The 20707-nt window shown below is 33.8% G+C and overlaps 2 protein-coding genes across 2 annotated transcripts in view; one reads left to right on the top strand and one right to left on the bottom strand.

Moving 5' to 3' along the window:
• The window catches only part of LOC148949307 (uncharacterized), a 61938-nt gene extending 60710 nt beyond the window's left edge, over positions 1 to 1228 (top strand). Inside the window, exon 13 of the mRNA XM_089093335.1 lies at positions 1111 to 1228. The gene's annotated coding sequence lies outside the window, so the exon portion shown is untranslated. The remainder of the gene's footprint in view (positions 1 to 1110) is intronic.
• A 3873-nt stretch (positions 1229 to 5101) lies between these two features.
• Positions 5102 to 18854, bottom strand: LOC148949306 (dehydrodolichyl diphosphate synthase complex subunit nus1-like). Its single transcript, XM_089092918.1, has 3 exons — positions 18494 to 18854; positions 7635 to 7857; positions 5102 to 5247 (listed from the first exon to the last, which is right to left on the bottom strand). The coding sequence occupies exons 1-3, from the start codon at positions 18852 to 18854 to the stop codon at positions 5157 to 5159; spliced, it is 675 nt and encodes a 224-aa protein (XP_088949044.1). The 3' UTR covers positions 5102 to 5156.
• Between the last annotated feature and the right edge of the window lie 1853 nt (positions 18855 to 20707).

Genomic DNA, 20707 nt, shown 5'->3' with positions numbered 1-20707 from the left:
CGTTTTTCTCACTGCAAAAAATTAAATTCCGTAGGTACGATTTAAAGAATGTATCACACCTTTTTCCAAAAAATGAGTTGCTATGTTACATTTGATCTCTGGTTAATTGACCACTGGTCAAATCTGCAGAAGTCTGTTTATTTCTAGCTCAAAAAGCTCTACCATACATCGTTTTGTGTACTGACTACCAAGATAAAGCCAAGATTCAGTTGCATTTTTTTTAGATTTTTTCGTACTTAAAAAACTATTTCAATGAAAAGGTTTAAAATTCTATGTTTGTTCTTTTGCAATATTATGAGAATAATAGACAAGCTGTGTTTTCCAAGGACTTGTGAAACATCTAAATCAGAAGTTGCGTAACAAAAAATCCTTAGATTGTCTACTCATCAGGAGAGCATTATAAAGAAAAAGATTGTCAACCAATATTTTTTTTTTTTCCAAATGTCTACCTATGTAAAAATAATTTGCATCTAATTTTCTTTCTGTCTCCGCCTTTGTCTTTTATTTTGGGTCAAATAAATTTTTTTTAAACTGTATTTAAAAAGTAGAGCCACATGAAGACACGCTAGAAATAAAATGTGGCCTGTGTGTTACTGGTTAACCCTCATCGCTCAAGATTATTGTAGCCAGCTTTTGAATTTACTTTTATTTACCTAGAAGTAATTAATCGGGCTTTTAGGGGATACGGCTTTTACTAGTGGACTAAACTGTAGATAAGCCTGTTACATAAGCATGGATTTTCTGAAGTCTCAAAAATAAGTTGACTTTCCAAAATGTGGTCTTTTCGAAATGTACAAACACAACGTAGATGTCTTCAAATTATTATATAATTACAAGAATTTATGAAGCAACCAAAACATGCTACTTGTCTTCTGTTCGTCTCTAAGCAATTAATGTAATATTATTGGGTGTCTTAACTTTTCAAATGTGTTTCGAATTTGGTTGTGAAATTAATAGTTACACCATTCGTGTGTAGCAGCTCTATTATCTGTAATGGCAACATTCTCTTAAACCCCACCTTTTCTTGATGTCATTAGCCGCAACCAAAGTCGAATTGATATGGTGCTATTTCTTTTTTTGTTTGTTTCGATTCTTCTGTTCTTTTCGCAGGTGGTTGGGGCGTCATCCTTGAAGATTCTCAAATTTCGAAAATTTTATGACTGTTGTGATATTTCCATTTATGAAGATTTTGTGAAATTAAAATATTTGTTTGTTTTTTTTAAACGTTATTAGATTTGAAAAGTAGCGCTGAAATTCTGTGGAAAGAAAAGAAAAAAAGGTCAATTTTAAGCAGTGTCAGTGTTATTGGTGGCAAGTAAGTCCGGCTGCTAGAGAACTAAATAACGGTACTCATAAACAAATTAGATTCAGCCATCTTTAGTGCCTCACAGCTTAGCTTTCTCAATCAAATTAGAACCGGAAAAACTGAAAGAAAAGGTGTCAGGAGTAAATTGCAAGCTTTTAGATTTCTATGGGTCAGCAAGCGTCCCTAACACAATCTTTGAGAAAGAAATATAATGAAAGCCATTTATGCTTCCTTTTTACCCTAATATCGTTTAAGGTTGAAACCAGTTCAATCACCCAGAGAATAAAACAAAAAGATGTATTCGGTTTTAATTGTAACTTTTAAACTGCCTGATCGTTTTGATTGTTTAGCCTTTTTGAATTGAAGTAAGGGCAAACACAAATTTGGTTCCAGTTTTCCTCCCATGAGAATTGTCCTAGAATAGGAGGGTGAAGGATACTGATAAGGTGCACTTTTAGATCACCATTTTCAGAACGGTGACCATCTCAGTGACACCTGTCTCCCCCTCCCCTTTATGTGAAAAGTAGTTTTGTTTGTATGTTTGTTGCTGCTGTTTTTACCATTTCTGCAAGCATCGGACGCTAAATGGTCAGTATGAATTGGTATAGCCAAATGAATATCAATAACAAGTGTTGATTGCCTTTCATTTTTTTGGGGAGGGGACATCTGTCTATAAATTAAATTGTTTCCAAGTATGATAATGAACTTGCTGTCTTCTCATAAAGACTGCAAAACATTTCCTATCACGTTTAAGTTATTTGCATAGCTCGTCCCATTCGCGGCACAAAGTTACAGCGAATGAACAAAAATAAAAGATTTGCGGAAATCTTCTCGAAATTGTTTTGAGTTTTGAGACTTTTGAGTTTTAGTTATCCCATGACATTATGCTATTCGCCCGACTCTTTATATTATCAAACAGATATCAGCAAAAATAAATATATAGAAGGTTTAATTGGTGCTTCTAAAACTAAAGCTGGGCTTGTCTCTATTTTGTTCCTCTCCCCCAAACAAAAGGCTGAGAAAATAAAAGCTATTTATCTGAACAAAGACAGTTGGAATCTGACTGGAAATACAAGTCGATCCCGCTATCAGCGCTATCTAGCGCCGTAAAAGGCATGAGATACGGGGCACTTAAAAGTTATTTTTCTTTTTTGATTTAATTATATCGACTGTAGTGGCAGTAGTTTTGATATCTTTAGTCAGTTTCATATACTTCTTCGACTTACCTTAACCCTGCGTTCTATAAGCTTCTTGCAAATTATTTGTGATTTTTGGCTTTCAATAGGCAATGGCAGCTACTGAATTGTTAAAAGCACTTATTGAATCCTATTGCAATTGATTATTTCCTTATTGTGCTTTGGAGCTCAACAAGCTGTAAATAATTGTAATAAGTTATGCCAAAAGCGGGTAAACCTTCTTGTTGGGGTGTTATTTTGCCAAATATAGGCCTAACAGAAATAACTTTGGGAGGAGGGGGGAAGAAGTCATTAATTATCCATAACAAGAATGAAGTCAAAGGATCTACAACTATGATTCCGAACGTGGGATAGAGTCCCCACCAGTGGAGCATGGCAATATTTTAGTGGGTCGTGTGCAGGAAGTGCACCCTCAGGTTGACTATGCTCTAGAGCAGTAGTTCCCAAACTATGGGTCGCGTGCGAATATTGAGTGGGTCGCGGTCGTGACCCAATATTGACCGGGTCGTGGTCGCGAGCGTCAATATTGGTAATGCTCAGATTCCATAGTGGTGAGTAGTTTGTTCGAATTGAAATGAGAAACAAAATTACAAGTGTTACCAATATGAATAAAAGACTTAAAATAAGAAACGGGACTGAACTAATTTTTTTATTACTTGTATGACTACGCCTGCAGGTTTTTTTTACGAAGTTATTTCAATGGGAAGGATGCATTTGTTTCCGATTTTTCTTCATTAGTTTTAGCATCAACAATTGCAGTGAGTTTAATATATCCAATTTATTTCTGTATTTAGTTTTAATGTATAATGTAGTCAAATGTAGTTTTAATGTAGTCAAAAATCCGGCCTCACATAGATATGAGCTAGTAAAAGGAGGAGGATTTTCATAGCTACATCAAACAGGTAAGGATAGTTATCAGCAACTGAAAGCCAGAATTTCGATAACTGTTTACGATTAAAAATATTTTTCAGTGACGTATCTTCTGATAAATCAACAAGTTCTTCACTTGCTTTTCTTGACATACTAGTTGGTAAGTGAAATTTCAAACAGTACGTTCATCTTAGGTTGCTCTTGATTTTCAATAATAAGTTTAAAGTGTTTCAAAAAATCATACTTTCCATTATCAATGCAACTTTTGCACAGCATAAGCTTTTTCCTGAATGCTCAAATTTTCTGAAGAACTACAAAAATGTCTGATCTTTTTGAATAGAGTTCGTTTAATTTGGAAAAAATATTTGCCTAATAAGAGCTTGAGAATAAATTCGTCGTCCAGTAGATGTTTAGTATATTCAAGTAAATTGTAGCATCATTACACAATTCCACTAAACGTATCATTACTTATCCCCTATATAACCAGCAAACTTTTGTATACAGAAGAAAAGATGTATCACGGCTACCCATTTCTTCACACAGTTTTTGAAATAATCGGGCTTGTAAAGGTTTTGTTTTAATATAATTTGCAATTTTCACTGCTCTATTCAGTACTGTCTTGAAATCATCGGGCAAGGCTTTGGAAACTAGTGCTTCTCTATGAAGACAGTACTGTGTCCACAAAGCACATGGAGTTCAAGAACTCTTGTAACCACACTGCCATTTTTCCCGCACAGCTCGCGCACCGTCAGTGCATATACTGACACAGTTCTTCGACTGTAAAGCTTTATCTTTTATATGAGAATCATTTGTATTGAAATTAGCTCAGCAGTTCCACGACTTGTTGGCTCGCAGAACAAGATATCTTCACGCACGTCATTGTTAATGTAACGTACAAAAACAAGCAGCTGAGCCTTGCACGTCGGTAGACTCATCTAGTTGTAGAGTATAATATTTACTACTCTTTTCTCTAGGACTACAAAAAGGTGGGTCCCAAGTTTGGAAATTTTTGTTAGATGGGTCGGAGCCCAATCAACTTTGGGAAATGCTGCTCTAGAGCCTAATTTTGAAAAAATTGCATTTTCCATGTGAATGACGTCATGCATTCTGTAAAATGTGTTGTATACAGGCAAAAATTTTCATGCCTAGAGGACAATTCGAAAAAAAAAACATATCAAGTTAATGGCCTTTTTAGTATCCTTCAGGTGAATTGGCGTAAAATTTTGAATAACAAAATTTAAATATCATGAGGGGGGGCATCATGATTTTAGGAATGCCTAGGTGGGGCATGGCCCAAAATCGGTCGGGAACCACTCGTCTACAAGAAAAGCGGTCTTTAGGGAAACGGCAGGGTGTGTTTTTAAATTGGTTGCCGCTACAAAATAAACTAGGGAAGAAAGACGTCACTATATACTGTAAGGTTCAAAAATTTCTGAAATGCCTCATACTTAATCTTAATGCCCAGATTTAGCGTGTGAGCCTAATCTATGTCTGAAGCTTCACAATACTGTTGAGCCGCGATTTCTCAGGGCAATAGAAGTGCATAGGGTGGAGTATTGTTTTTCCTTTTTGGTGCCGGGAGTAATTCATGTCTATAAAGCAAGTGTTTCTACGCACCCAAGCCCATGACGTTTCTTTAGAAGAAAAGCTAATTGGTTTTGATGACCTTGCAAAGACAATTTCAAAATAAGTTAATGGAACCTTTTAAGACTACTTAGATATACCTAGCCAGTGTCTGGACATGCTCATCATTTTAAAAAAGAGTACAAAAATAACAAATAAATCTAACGACCAAAATTCTGCTTGCAGCTTTTGTATGTGTGAATGGCATTCAAGAAAGTCCCCATAGTTATTGATCGATGAGTTGGCACATTCCTAAAAAATAATAATAAATTATTTTCTATACTTTGCTGAATTTCAAAACCAACCAAAAAATAGAAAAAATTTTCATTAAAAAAAATAATAATGATGTTTTAAAAGATGTCTCAGGGAGGAACATTAAGCTTGGTAGAAGAGAGAAGTATTTTAAAGCAAAATGTTGCGACTGAAAAACAGACGAAGAGAATAAAAAAAATATAAAAGAAACTTACATTAAAATTCAATAATTAACACTTAAAGGTTTTTTTTTTTTTAATGTTTTAAAACAGCCCTAATATCATTACTTCAAGGAAGTTCAACCAGGACTTCTTTTATATTGTTTTTATTCTCTTCGTCTGTTTTGCTGAGGACGGCCCTTGGATATAGGGTCGAAATATTCATTTAAAGTTGCGTTCCGCTGTCTTGTATAAAAAAAAAAAAAATTCCAAGTTGTTCTACTTATTTGTTTATGATGGAAAGGCAGTGTGGTCTTCGTCGCTATTAAACCAAAGAGTGATTGCAGATAATCCTAACCATTGAAATTAGTGTAATTTCCTGGAATATACATGGTGATGCTCTTAAGAAGCACCCTATTATTGAAGAATTCTTGAGAAATTACGACGTTTTATATTCGCAAGAATGTTTCCTAATCGACTGCAATAAGGAGCTCCTTGAATTCTCTGATTCCCACGTTTTTTTTCGCCAGCCTGACGTCTTTAAAGCCAAGGCAGATGATCTAATGGCATTGCTACTATAGTTCGCAAAACGATTCCCAGTATCGTAGTGGAGACCTCAGTTAATCATATAGCTGAGGAGACCTCAGCTATTCAAATTGGAAATTTGGCCATTATTAACACTTACCTCCGACAGACTGCAAGTCCAAAAAATCTGAAAAATGATTCGCTCTCGCGGTTAAACGTCTTGCAAAATGTGTTACCCGTCATCTTATCCCCGAGAAACTTCTGATTGGAGACTTTAATTGTGACTTGTCCTCAACTCGAACAATCTTATCCTGCAACTGACCAGTAATTTAGAAGTTTTAATGGAAGATCATGACACAAGTTGTCTGCATCATACTGGGGCCACTACGAACATTGATCAAGTTTTAGCATCCGGAAATATGCCGCAAGACCAAGTTGAAGTCTTGTCCTGAACATACACTTCTGACCATTTTCCAACAACTGTTAAAGTTAAAATTTCTGCTGCTGCCCTGACAGCCAATATTCCAGTGTGGCTTATCAAAGAAGAGTGGGAAGACAAACGCGTCATCTTTACAACTGGTCTATGATACAATCCTTTGTAAGAATTTGTCCTGTGTTGTCCTGTATTTTTTTTTTTTTTTTTGTATTATGTTGTATTCCGTCTCCTTGCTTTTTTGTGACGGGTTAGTAAATAAATAAATAAGAAACCAAAAACTATAGGGGTAAGTACCTTGGGATTTTAGAAAAAAACTTTAATTAAACCCCTTTATAAGACAGGTGATAAAAGTGATTGTAGTAAATAAAGAGCCATTAGCTTGATTTCTTCAGGAAGCAAAGTACTTGGCATGAAGATACTTATTAGACTAAGAGATACTGCAGGTAAACTTTAAAAGAGAAATAGTGTGGTTTTAGGAAGGGGGGGAGAATGCCATGACCAAATTCTCACTCTTAGATTAATAATTAAGAAGTATCTGAATTTTCAAACGCCTTTAGTCCTTGGTTTTATAGATTAAGAACCAGCATTTTATTCAACCAATAGAAAAGTTACTATCCTTCTATGGTACACCAGATAGGAAATTCTAGCGATTAGTATTATGCACAAAAATAATATTACTTTGCTTAATGTAGGAAGTGAGGCTAGGTAGTTGGTTTGGTGTAGAATCAGGAGTTGAGCGGGGTTGTGTCCTATCTCGCTTGTGCAGATTATTTTGGTAGACTTTGTCATAAGGGGCACAGCAGGCTATGGGATCAAATGGAAAGGGTTTGACAGGTGCTCAACATCTAGCCATGGGCTGCATATAATATATATCATCAAATAATCAACAGCCAACCACAAATGATAACCATAGTTACTATTTAAAATGTATATAATATAGCCCTTGACTTGATGTTATACACTTAAATCCTTCCTTGCTGGTGAACAAATTCATGTCCATGTCTTTGCATCAAGACAAAAGTTGGTAGCAAAACCAACTTTTTAAACAGTAGTAGAAAACTATCAAAATTTTATAGGATTGGACAATATTTTCAAGATGTTTTGGATAACCACAAATTACGTGTTGAGGTCTAAGCTCTCAAGACTATCCGTTCAACTAATCCATTCAGTTTGCCAATTCCCTTTTTATGTTTAAACTGCTGAGTAGGGCAAAGATATAGGCCTATAATTTTAACAGGAAAATTATCACAATCAATAGAATAACTTACACAATGGTAGAGAATCTTAGTTTCAAGGGTGAATATCCTAAAGATAAACCTGGTAAACCAAACTGAAGAACCAATTCTGGCTCAGGTGATTTATGCTTCAAGAGGAAGTCTATAGCTTCATCTGCATTGATAACTTTTTCTGCAGTTGCCACTTTCTGTATGGAATGGACTGTATCATGGGCTTGACAACAATATATTTTGATGTCATTCCTTGAACACGTTTCTAGAATGATTTGGGCTTTTAAAAAGTATAAAACAGAATAGAGTTGAGAAATTAAAAATTATCAAAAGAAAAGAAATAAATTTCAGAATAGTCAAATACCATTTAGGATCAAAACAAAAGACTTGAAATGAAATACATCCCAAAATGAGAGAAGACAAGCTAATTGTCCATTTTAAACATCTATCTTGTAAAGACTTTGTGACTTTTCATGAGAATACGCCACCGTGCGGTAATACTTCCTATGCAACTAGGAAGCTCAATATAATAACAGAACATTGATAAAAAGAGAGAGCAGACAAAGGAAAAAAACTAAATAGAATCGTTTTGATTTCGTTTTTGAGGGTAAGGCAAATGTCTTGATAACAGGATGATTGCTTACAAAGCTTAGCAAGGACGCAGTAAAATAATAATGAGAATTTACAATTAATGAAAGAAACACTAATATTTTATATATGCCCACACAGGGGAAGATACCAATAGTAATAGAACCGTCTACCGAAAGAACAGGTGGAAAACACACAAATCTGAATTTAGCAAATAAAACAAAATAAAAATTAAACCCTCACCCCTTTAAAAACAAATCTTCTGCAGACAATTTTGACATTCTACATGTAGGCAGCCTTAATATGGTTGCATCAGTAGCTATAACGTAGCTAAGAGCAAAATCTGATATTAGTAGCAATTGAAAATTTACAAACGTTTTTTCGAAGAAACTGTTAGATGAAAAAAAAAATTGCAATTGAAACTGATTCGGAAACGGTAACTATGATTCAGATTCAAGTAAATAGCAATAATTTTTAATCACAAAAATAAACTAGCCAAAACTTTAGCTTCCACTGAATTTTTTGGTCAAATTCTAACAAACTACTAGAATGTCAATAAGGGTTCATTTGAAATCTAACTTATATATATAAGTACTATTTTGAAACTTTAAACAGTTGTATCCAAATTAACTCATTAGATCATTAAAACCAAGTTTGTTACACCCCACTACTGCTACTAACAACTTACTGCAACACCAAGCTGCCTGAGGCTAACACAGCTACGCATGCTCCTTCTCAACCCATTCTATTCAAAATTTCACCCTTTACGTCCTACCATGAAGTTTCACTTCCCTTTAAATACCTTCTTATAATCTCTCCCCACCCCACTTGGGGGCAACCTGCTTTTCACTTGTTCCCAGACAAATTGCCGGAAAGCCCAATCTTTGTCATCCTTTATCCTTTGTCATCCCAATATGTCATCCTTTATCTGTGAAAGGTGGCTTAGCCACCTTAACCTTTCTTTCAGAAATGGGATGGAGCCACATTTTTTGTACAGATTATTATTCAGTATACAGTTAATCAAACGAGTAGCTAAACTATCCCTAGTCAATTCCATTAGAAAACATTTAGCTATCTTCCTCAACCTTTCAAAGCATCCACATTTCAGGGCCATACTTGACCACTGTCATATTCATGTCTTCTGACATTCTCATATTAATTTCCACACTTATCTTCATGTTCTTTCCAATTTTTTTTTAAACAATGAAAAATCATGCTGCATCTTGGTATTCAGGTTATTACATGTTTCTATGGGGGTTTTTTCCCTTTTCCCTCTGAAAATTCTTAATTTGCAAAGGAAGTATTAGTGTTCTTAAAGTGATCAGCCCCAGGTGCTGATAGTGTGGTAAATGAGTCTTTAAATATAGTCATTATGAAGGTAGAGATAAGTCATTGAAAATTATGGATGTGATTTTTGAAAAAAAAGCGTAAGACCTAGCAATTTTTTAGAAACTCTAATTAAACCCACAATAAGAAAGATAATAAGAGTAAGTATGGTAATTATTGTAGCTTGATTTCGGTATGAAAAAAATTACTTAGTATGATGATACTTTCTAGTCTCAGAGATGTTGTAGATAAAGTTTTAAGAGAAGGACAGTGTGGTTTTACAAAGAGGAGAGGATGTGTCAATCAAATTTTTCCTCTTAGAGTAATAATTGAGAAGTGCCTCAATCATCAAACCCCTTTAGTTGTCAGTTTTATAGATTAAGAGCAATTGTTTGGTTCAGCTGATAGAAGAGCTTTAGGGAAGGTCTTATCCTTGTTGCTGGTTTCATACTAAATCAGGAGTTAAGCATGTTTTCATCCTATCCCCATGTAAATGGGTCATTTTAATGGACTTTGTCATAAGGAGCACAGCAAAGGCAATGGGAGAACACACAACATATTGGGGAAGTGAAACTCTCCTAGACTAGGATTATGCTGATAATTTAAGCATCCTAGATGTAAATGTAAGCAAAATGAATGAATCTTTAGGAGGTTTTGTGAGTTCATAGTGCAAGAATAAGTTTAAAAATCAATGTTAAGAAGACTAAGTCATTATGGCTAGGAATAAGTGAATGAGAAGAGGTGATGCTGGGTAACAAGAAGATTGACCAAGTGGACAGCTTCACTTATCTTGGTAGTATTATTAGTAAAGATGGTGGGAGCAGTGAAGATATTAAAAGTAGAATAAGTAAATTTCAGGATATTTTTTTCACAGCTGAAAAAAGTTTGGAAGAATAGGAAGATAAATCTGCACACATGATTAAGAATATTGGAAGCTACAGTGAAGACAGTGCTCAAGTATGGTTCTAAAGCTTGGGGGCTCCAAAAAACAGAGGAGGATTTACTGGACATTTTCCATAAAAATTGCCTTTTATTGTTTTGGGTACCTGACTGACTTACCATATCTCAATCCTACATACCAGGGCTATAGTTATAGAAAGGTTGAGATGGCTAGGACATTTTCTGTAGGTGAAGGATGACAGATTGCCTAATATTGTCCTTTTTGAGCACTGTTTAAGGCCAAATGAAAAGCAGGTCACCCTTGAATGGGATTAAATAAAAAAAATAAATTTTTTAAACTGAAAGTAAGGATCGAAATTAAAACTTAAAACGAACAGAAATTATTCCGTATATGAACGGGGCTGTCCGCTCCTCAACGCCTCGCTCTTTACGCTAAAGTTTTCTATTTTTTTAAAAAATAAAGTTGTGAGACAGAGTCAAACTTTAGCGTAAAGAGCGAGGCGTTGAGGAGGGGACAGCCCCTTTCATATACGGAATAATTTCTGTTCGTTTTAAGTTTTAATGTCGCTCCTTACTTTCAGTTTAAAAAACTTGTTTTTTTTATTTAATTTCTGATCGTTTTTTAGTTATTGCAGCTTTTATTTGCATAAAAATTTTAATTTTCTTTTACTAAATGGATGTCTTTACAAATTAACTTACGTAACTAACTTCTATATTCGTATATTTTTCTTCTGGCAAAAAATGCAAAGTTGCAGATTTTTGCAGATATGAGCTTGAAACCTATGTAATAGGGTTTTCTGACACGCTAAATCTGACGGTGTGATTTTCATTAAAATTCTTTCACTTGTAGGGGATGTTTCCCCCTCTTTAAAAAATCGAGTAAATTTTCTCAGGCTCGTAGCCTTTGATGAGTAATACTAAACTTAATAAAATTTATATATTTAGGATCAGCATTATAAACACATTCTTTTGATACATTTATTGACATCAAAATTTCGTTTTTAAAAGTTTCGATTTCTATTGAGCCGTATCGCTTGTTTTTTTATTGTTTTTTTTTTATTAAGTATATGTTATTACGTATATGAAGGGATTCTCCCCTTAGTCAATACCACGCTCTTTACGTTAAAAGTAAAAAAAAATTATGATTCACAAACCCCTGAATCACAAAGGCCGTTTAATTAGAATAGATAGCTCTTTTGAAAGCACTAAAAAAAACTGTTGCATAAAGAGCGAGGTATTGACTTGGGGGAGAACCCCCTGACATACGTTATAATTTCTGTTCGTTTTAAGTTCTAATATTCCTTCTTACATTTCAGTTGAAAAAACTTTTTTTTTTATTTAACTTCTGATCGTTTCTTAAATAATGCTTGGAAATCCGGCACCCCCTTCATAGAAATGTCCCTTACCCCAAAGAAACATCCTCCACTTAAATATTCTCCAGAGTAATCCCCTCCTCTATCCCCCCCCCCACCAGACAAAAAACTAACTGAAAAAGGTTTTATAATGACAAATAAACAAACAAAACACATGTCAATAACGGCGCCCCCTTCAAGGCGAATTCCCATCCCCCATGAACACTTCCTTCATGGAAAGCTCCTTCCATATAGCCCCCGACCCTCTCCTTCCCCCACCTACCAGAAAAAATCTCCTCTGAAAAAGTCTGTATACTTCCCAATAACCAATACTATATGTTAACATTGAGTAAAGTTCATAACTTTCAGCCCTCCCCCTGGGGACTTTGGGGGATCAAGTCATCCTAAAAGACATTTTTATCATATTTTCGACCATGCTGAACAAAATGGCTATCTCAAAATTTTGATCGGGTGACTTTGGGAAAAAAATGAGCGTGGGAGGGGCCTAGTTGCCCTCCATTTTGTTTGGTCACTTAAAAGGGGCACTAGAACTTTTAATTTCCATTCGAATGAGCCCTCCGACGATATTCTAGGACCTCTGGGTCGATACGATCACCCCTGGGGAAAAAAAAAAAAACAAAAAACAAATAAACACGCATCCGTGATCTTTCTTCTGGCAAAAAATGCAAAATTCCACACTTTTGTAGATAGGAGTTTGAAACCTCTCCAGGAGGGTTCTCTGATACGCTGAATCAGATGATGTGATTTTCATTAAGGTTCTCTCATGGTTAGGGGGTCTGTCCCCCTGGTTTTAAAAATCAGCCAAATTTTCTCAGGCACGTAACTTTTGATGGGTAGCACTAAACTTGATGAAAGTTATATATTTGAAATCAGCATTGAAATCTGATTCTTTTGATATATCTATTAGTATCAAAAACCCGTTTTCTAGAGTTTCGGTTACCATTGAGCCGGGTCGCTCCTTACTTACAGTTCGTTACCACGAACTGTTTGATGGGAGAATGTTGTAAGGAATGATTTAAGGGAAATTCTTGGGAGGGTAAAAAAGGGCAGTTTTGAATAGATTTATATATCTATTCTATGGTACACCAGAAACTGGGGGGTTTATATATCTATTCTATGGTACACCAGAAACTGGGGGGTTGCCTCCAGCCCCCCCCCCCCAAGGCGGAATGATGCTGCCTTATATTTTATATTTTTGTTTTGAGATTTCTATTATACAGCATTGGAAGTATATATATATATATATTTTTTTTTTTTTTTTTTTTTTTTTTTTTTTTTTTTTTTTTTTTTTTTTTTTTTTTTTTTTTTTTTTTTTTTTTTTTTTTTTTTTTTTTTTTTTTTTTTTTTTTTTTTTTTTTTTTTTTTTTTTTTTTTTTTTTTTTTTTTTTTTTTTTTTTTTTTTTTTTTTTTTTTTTTTTTTTTTTTTTTTTTTTTTTTATATATATATATATATATATATATATATATATATATATATATATATATATATATATATATATATATATATATATATATATATATATATATATATATATATATATATATATATATATATATATATATATATATATATATATATATATATATATATATATATATATATATATATATATATATATATATATATATATATATATATATATATATATATATATATATATATATATATATATATATATATATATATATATATATATATATATATATATATATATATATATATATATATATATATATATATATATATATATATATATATATATATATATATATATATATATATATATATATATATATATATATGTGTATCTTTTGGGAAAATAATACCCAAAGGCCCAAACAATTTTTTTTTGTTCAAGCAGACAATGACATGGATCAAGATATAGAATACCCCTATATAACAAAGATGGGAGATGGTAGAGGTTTGGACAAATTTGTTTAAAAATTCATCAATGCAAACCAGTCCTGGCCAAATGGTAAAACTGTCTGTACTACTGAATACCAGGGATACAGCTAAGGGGGTGGTAATCCTGCCCAATGTTCCAAAGTGTCAGCACATAGTGCTGACACCTTGGAATTTTTTTTACCTCTACCTCTGTAATTAGTGCAACTTTTGACCTTCTAGGAGGGAACACTCACCTCTAAAACACTTTCTAGTTCTACCCCCGCTTTAGTCCAAACAAGGTACTAAATTATTTGTCAGATAAGTCAACTTGAACAGTAGTTTAATTTGCTGTGATGAGAATGAAAACTAGATCCCAGAATAGGGATGCAGTTGAACTGCATCCCAGCCCCTGCCCTTCTGACTGCCTGAGTACAGCCCTATGCTAGGCTAAAAACCCCAAAAAAGGTGATTTTGCTGGTTTGTATTTTTTTTTTCTATCATTTCTGATTAACAGTTGGTTTGTATTACAAACTCAGCAAACTTTTCAATATAGCCAATGACTATATCTAGCTCTTTGCAACATGGAAGGATGGGGCAAGATGTGCTTATACTGGAGGCAAATCTGAAAATCTAATAAATAGAAATGTTCAGAATGCAATTAAGAATTTTGTTATTATAGTATTTATTTCAGAAAAGTAAGTCTTCACTAAAACCCGTAGAATAAGATACCCAGTAGTCAGACAGCTAATAACCACTTTAATAGTTGAATCACCATAAAATCTCTATTATACCACCTAGAAACCTAGGTGGAATGAACTAGAAGAAAAAACAAGAAAGCACAAGAATTTGTTCACTAGTGGAGAATGCATATACTTGTGACCCAAGGATTGCCAAATTTAGAGAAGATTTAAGGAAAGAAAAACTAGCAAAAAATTGGCAAAAGAAGAAGCTGCTAGAGCCAAAATTGAAGAAAAACAAAGAGTAATCTTTTTTTCTCATCTTTATTTTTATATGGGCTAAAAAAAGAAGACAACCCTCAAGGTTTGAATGGCTTAGAAAGGAGCATCAAGGGCCCAAGAAGTGAAGTGAGTTTTACTGCTTGCCAGGTTGATAAAAGTTCCAATATTGAAGTTTTTGGGCTTCTTCAAGATGTTTTCCAAAAATTCTTTTGGAAAATGGGTAAATTTTTAGCTTTTTTTCTGTTTCTTAGATAGGTAGAATGTGATTACACCACTTGATGCATCTTTTCATGCTCTTTCCAAATTTAACCTACAAATTCCTTAATTTGCAAATTTTATTTTGAGCCCTTCTTAAAGTGATACCTTGTTCAGAATTATTTGTCCGTAGAAAAAAGTTACCAAAAATTCTGATAAAACTTATTAAATGATAAAATTCATTAAGATGAAAAAATTAGGCTACTTATGTCAACAACAAAAGTGCATTGCTTCTCTTAACCTGTAATGGATGAAAATACAGCCCACTATAAACATTCACATGTTTTTTTAGAATAGCCTGGCTCTTTTCTTCCTGTCAATGAATTAGTGTTTGTTGTAAAATAATCATATTTATTATTATCACAATGCTGACAGTTTTTGCTTGTTGTGCAAAAATACAGATGTATAATAAAACACTTGGACCAACTAGTAAAGCTAAATAATAATGCACCAAACAAAAATCAACACTTCAGCACAAAACATGGGATCCTCAGATTCATACAGACAAAAATTATTGTTGGGGAATGAGCTGAATTGTGTAAAACTTTCAGACCATACAATATCCTCCAGAAGTATGGAAACAGCATAAAAAGATGTATCCAATGGTGTAATACCTTCTACTTATCTAAGTGATGGAAAAAACCCATAGCTTATTGAAAAATGCTACCCTGAAAAGGAGCCTAAATAAAGGAATCTAGGTAATTTTTTTGCAGTTCATATTATTGACTTACAAATAAAGTGAACATACCACTCAATGCCTTTTTTTATGATCTTTATGAATATAATAATTGCTTCTATTGGAAATTCAAATTTACCCACCCCCACTCCCCTAATTTTTTAAATATATACCCTGAATTGTAACCACACAAAGAAGTTATCAACACTAGTTAAGTTATTGAAAAGTGGTTAAAAGCAAATAACTAGGGAAGTGGTGCATTATATGGACACTTCTAAAAAGTCAAGTTTGGTTAATGCTAATGAAATAAAATAAAATAGGATGAACATATAATAGTTTATAAACAAATTTGGGCTATATATTTGCACATTGGGGGGGGGGGGGGGTAAAGCTTATCTTATATTAAATATGTAACCTAACCTATGTACCTTCCCCGCCCCCCCCGAAACCCCCAAAAACAACAGTTTACATGTTGTAAACACAATGAAAACTACTCTGCAATCCATTTCTCAATAGTGGTCTCCTGAAAATAACCAGTCTGGCAGGTTTCATCTGTCATTAGTATATAAAAGTGTATGTATAATGTACCAGTACCATAACTAGTTTATAATTAAGTTGTTCAAGAGAAATATATTCCAAAAATACTTATTTATAAACAATTCAAGCCAATTCAAGTTGCCTCATTTATTAGGCAACTCAAATATAAAATGTTTTCCAACCATTTCAAGTTTTTTTAATCCTGTTGACAAAAATAGCACTGAATTTTGTACCTCAAAACTTTAAATGACAATTCATGGTATAGCCTATTCCAATTCAGGGTATATATTTGCACATTAGGGGGGTGGGGGTGGGTAAATTTGAATTTCCAATAGAAGTGATTATTATATTCATAAAGAATATAAAAAAAGGCATTGAGTGGTATGTTCACTTTATTTGTAAGTCAATAATATGAACTGTGAAAACTTACTGGAATCTTATGGTAGGGTACTATTTTTGGTAAATATTTACCAAATCATATTATTGAGTTACGACTAAAGTGAATATACCACTTGATGCCTTTTTTTATGCTCTTTCCAAATATAATAATCATTTTTGTCAGAAATGAATTTTACCCCCAACCCTATAATTACCAATTCAGGGTACATATTTGGGTCAATATTTACCAAATCATATTATTGAGTTTCAAATAAAGTGAATACACCATTTGATGCCTTTTTTTTATGCTGATTATGAATATAACAATCATTTCTATTGGAAATGAATTTCAGCCCTCCCCCTATATATGATAATTCAGGGTATATATTTCTACATTTGGGGGGGGTAGGGGCAAATTTTATTTCTGATGTAAATGGGAGGTAAGTTTAAACTTTACCCCCACCCCCTCCCTAATGTAGAAATATATACCCTGAATTGCATATATAGTGGGGGGGGGCTGAAATTCATTTCTGATAGAAATTATTGTTATATTTATAATCAGCATAAAAAAAGGCATCAAATGGTGCATTCACTTTATTCCTAACTCAATAATATGATTTGGTAAATATTGACCCAATTTTCACTTTATTAAGGTGTTTTGCTGTAACCCAAGACTATTACAAATGAACCAATTATTATAACTGGAAAGAGCATAAAAAAGGCATCCTTTAGTATCTTCACTTTGTCTGTACATAAACAATGGAATTGTCTCTGAATTTAAAAAACCATTTACCCAGTGGCATCATTCCTAAATTTTGAAAAAAGCTTTTTTAAATAGATCTGGTCATGTGGCTATGCCTAGTTAGGGTTCCTTTCCTGCACTTCCCCCTAAACATTAAGCTATCTATTGTAAAGTTATAGAGTGATAAAGGTTTATACTTAAAAACACTAAGGCCAATTTCACATAGACTACATAGCAGGCCTAGCCTGACTTACCCTCAATCAAAGCTTCACTTTCCCATTCCTCCATCAAAGGTGCATGAATGCTTACACATTGGATTCCTAATGCTTTCAACCAGAAAATGACATTGTTCAAATCATAGAAAGAGATGGAATCTTCACAAATGATCAGTCCAACATGCACTGGTGCCTTCTTACAGACTTTTAGTTCTTTGCTTACAATCCCTAGTCTCTTGCTACCAGACAGTGTAGAATAGTCTGAAGATAAACTAGCAGAAAAGAGCCTATATATATGAGAGCCTATCTATTGTAAAGTTATAGAGTGATAAAAGTTTATACTTAAAAACACTAAGGCCAATTTCACATAGACTACATAGCAGGCCTAGCCTGACTTACCCTCAATCAAAGCTTCACTTTCCCATTCCTCCATCAAAGGTGCATGAATGCTTACACATTGGATTCCGGTCAATATCTACCAAATCATATTATTGAGTTACGACTAAAGTGAATACACCATTCAATGCCTTTTTTTATGCTGATTACGCATATATTAAGCATTTCTATCGGAAATGAATTTCAGACCCCCCCCCCTATTTAGGCCAATTCAGGGTTTGGTTAGGTATAGCATAGATAAGGGGTTGGGGGTTTAAAATCATTTACAATATAAATACTTATTATATTTATAATCAGCATAAAAAAAAGGCAGCAAATGGTGTATTCAATTTAGTCATAACTCAATAGGCCTATTATTATTTGGTAGATATTGACCTGGATTCCTAATGCTTTCAACCAGAAAATGACATTGTTCAAATCATAGAAAGAGATGGAATCTTCACAAATGATCAGTCCAACATGCACTGGTGCCTTCTTACAGACTTTTAGTTCTTTGCTTACAATCCCTAGTCTCTTGCTACCAGACAGTGTAGAATAGTCTGAAGATAAACTAGCAGAAAAGAGCCTATATATATGAGAGCCTATCTATTGTAAAGTTATAGAGTGATAAAAGTTTATACTTAAAAACACTAAGGCCAATTTCACACAGACTACATAGTAGCCTGACTTACCCTCAATCAAAGCTTCACTTTCCCATTCTTCCATCAAAGGTGCATGAATGCTTACACATTGGATTCCTAATGCTTTCAACCAGAAAATGACATTGTTCAAATTACAGAAAGAGATGGAATCTTCACAAATGATTAGTCCAACATGCACTGGTGCCTCCTTACAAACTTTTAGTTCTTTGCTTACAATCCCTAGTCTCTTGCTACCAGACAGTGTAGAATAGTCTGAAGATAAACTAGCAGAAAAGAGCCTATATATATGATAAACTGTGAACTTGATACTAATAAAAAAGCAACTAAATCTATGCTGTAGTAAAAATATAGATATCAATATGCTGTGAATCATTCCATAGAATTTCGACATTTTTCATTTATTTCTTCTATGAAAGATTGACATTAATACCAAATAAAGGTAAAGAAAGCTTGTCTGTACAAGAAAATAACCTAAGCTAACTGCCCAGCAAAACCATTAAATAACTTCTAAAAACACGGAGAAATATTGATAATATTTTATTTATCTATACCTTCACAATTTAACCTTGGCTGAAGCAAAACTGTTTCTAGGGATGGTGGCGCCGAGGTCACAATTAAGCTCAGCTTAAAAAAAATCTAGCAAGAAACTAAAAAGATAATCAAGATAGTTATACAAAATATGTGACAATTAAGGAAAATTTAGAATTTTTTAAAATATCGAAGTGGGCGAAGAAAGAATATGAACACTATAAAAATACTTTTTATATTTAGGCTCATTAAGTTGCCATTAACTTTCAAATCTTCATATCTCCTTCCCCACACTAAAACTCCTTTACCCTTCTATTACTTAAATCACTTTTCAATTCATTCCAAATGAGTATATAGATCCTTTTACCATAATATATTTAATCCCACAATTAACTGTGAGTAGGTTTTTCCACAATTGGTGTACAAAGAGAGACTTGTGATTAAAAATTAATTATATAAAGCAAAACGAAAAACAACTAATCTCCTTTGAAGCGTTACCCCTTGCAAAGAACTTGTGTTTCAAATCCTTACCCTACAGTTAGTGATTGGCCCGAAAATTTTCAATTCGATTGCCAAACCAAGCTGAAAAAAATCGAGTCTATGTCATCACAGCTTTATTCATTCACACTGTCTTCATGCAAAGTAGCATGTATTGTCTTCAATAGCTCGGAGGAATGACCCTACATCATTTTTCAGCTATATCTATGCATGATAGTACACATATATTTCAGCGTTTTGTTGGTCCTCAGTAAGGAAATGGACGATAATTGAGTCCAACTCGCAGATTATGATTCCGTGTGGGTTGAACTGATTTTCTAGTCTGCTCTGCCTTCATCCATAATTTCTTCAGTTGTATAATGAGAATTTTATATTACATTTCAGTCGATTCCACTGGTGAGTGGTCCCTGAAAAAAGACTTGAAGGGCTGAATTCTTCAAATTCAAGCAATGCAGGGCACAAAATACAAGCTTTTTTGCAGAAAGGAAAAAACTAGCCCTTTGAGGTCATTCGTCACCACAGTTTATAGACAGTAAGCTTATCGCAGATCATTTCTGGTCATCGTGAACAAAAAGCTCCTCCCACTTCTTTCTGCCTTAGCTTGTTTAGCCTGTTTCTGAATATACCAGTAAGCTTATCGCAGATCATTTCTGGTCATCGTGAACAAAAAGCTCCTCCCTCTTCTTTCTGCCTTAGCTTGTTTAGCCTGTTTCTTTCCACTCGCACCCCTGTCCGGGTTTTATAATGGGAGAGATAGAGAATGATCATACCGCTATATTCTGTCTACTGTGTTCGTCACAGTTACAAAAAAATCATTCAAGCTACACAGATGAAACTGACAATGAGACAAAAGAAATGTATTCATAAGCACGTCCATTGACTAAAGATAGATATAGGATTCCAGCAAAGTGGTCATAGACAGGAATGAAGCAAAAGACGCATAGACATGAATATACACAAAAAGTATATAGACTTGAGTGAAGCAGGAATCCAGGCATTCACCTAAGCAATTTAGGATTTACTTAAATGGCTTGAAAAGGTTTATGGAAGAGAACGGAGCCCCAATGTTGACAGTGAATATATTAAGAAAATACATGCTCCTCTTTGCAGATTCTTAGGTTTCAGTTGCAGACCCAGGCCAGAAGTTACAAGAGCTATTGAATTTACAACAGAAATACATATTCAGAAAAAAATTAAGCTGAATGTTAGCAAAACAGT

Source organism: Artemia sp. Qi Xiang Cuo, chromosome 8 (genome assembly GCF_049724085.1).
Source record: "Artemia sp. Qi Xiang Cuo chromosome 8, ASM4972408v1, whole genome shotgun sequence".
Taxonomy (NCBI): Eukaryota; Metazoa; Arthropoda; class Branchiopoda; order Anostraca; family Artemiidae; genus Artemia; species Artemia sp. Qi Xiang Cuo.
The sequence above is the reverse complement of the archived record's forward strand: the minus strand, read 5'-3'. Positions and strand labels throughout refer to the sequence as shown.

Coding starts and splice junctions, on each gene's coding strand:
- LOC148949306 (XM_089092918.1), bottom strand. CDS start 18,854: ATGTCGAAATTCTATGGAATGATTCACAGCATATTGATATCTATATTT. Junction 7,858..18,493: donor AAGTGAAGCTTTGATTGAGG/GTAAGTCAGGCT, acceptor AAATCATTCTAG/AAACGTGTTCAAGGAATGAC. Junction 5,248..7,634: donor CTAAGATTCTCTACCATTGT/GTAAGTTATTCT, acceptor ATTATTTTTTAG/GAATGTGCCAACTCATCGAT.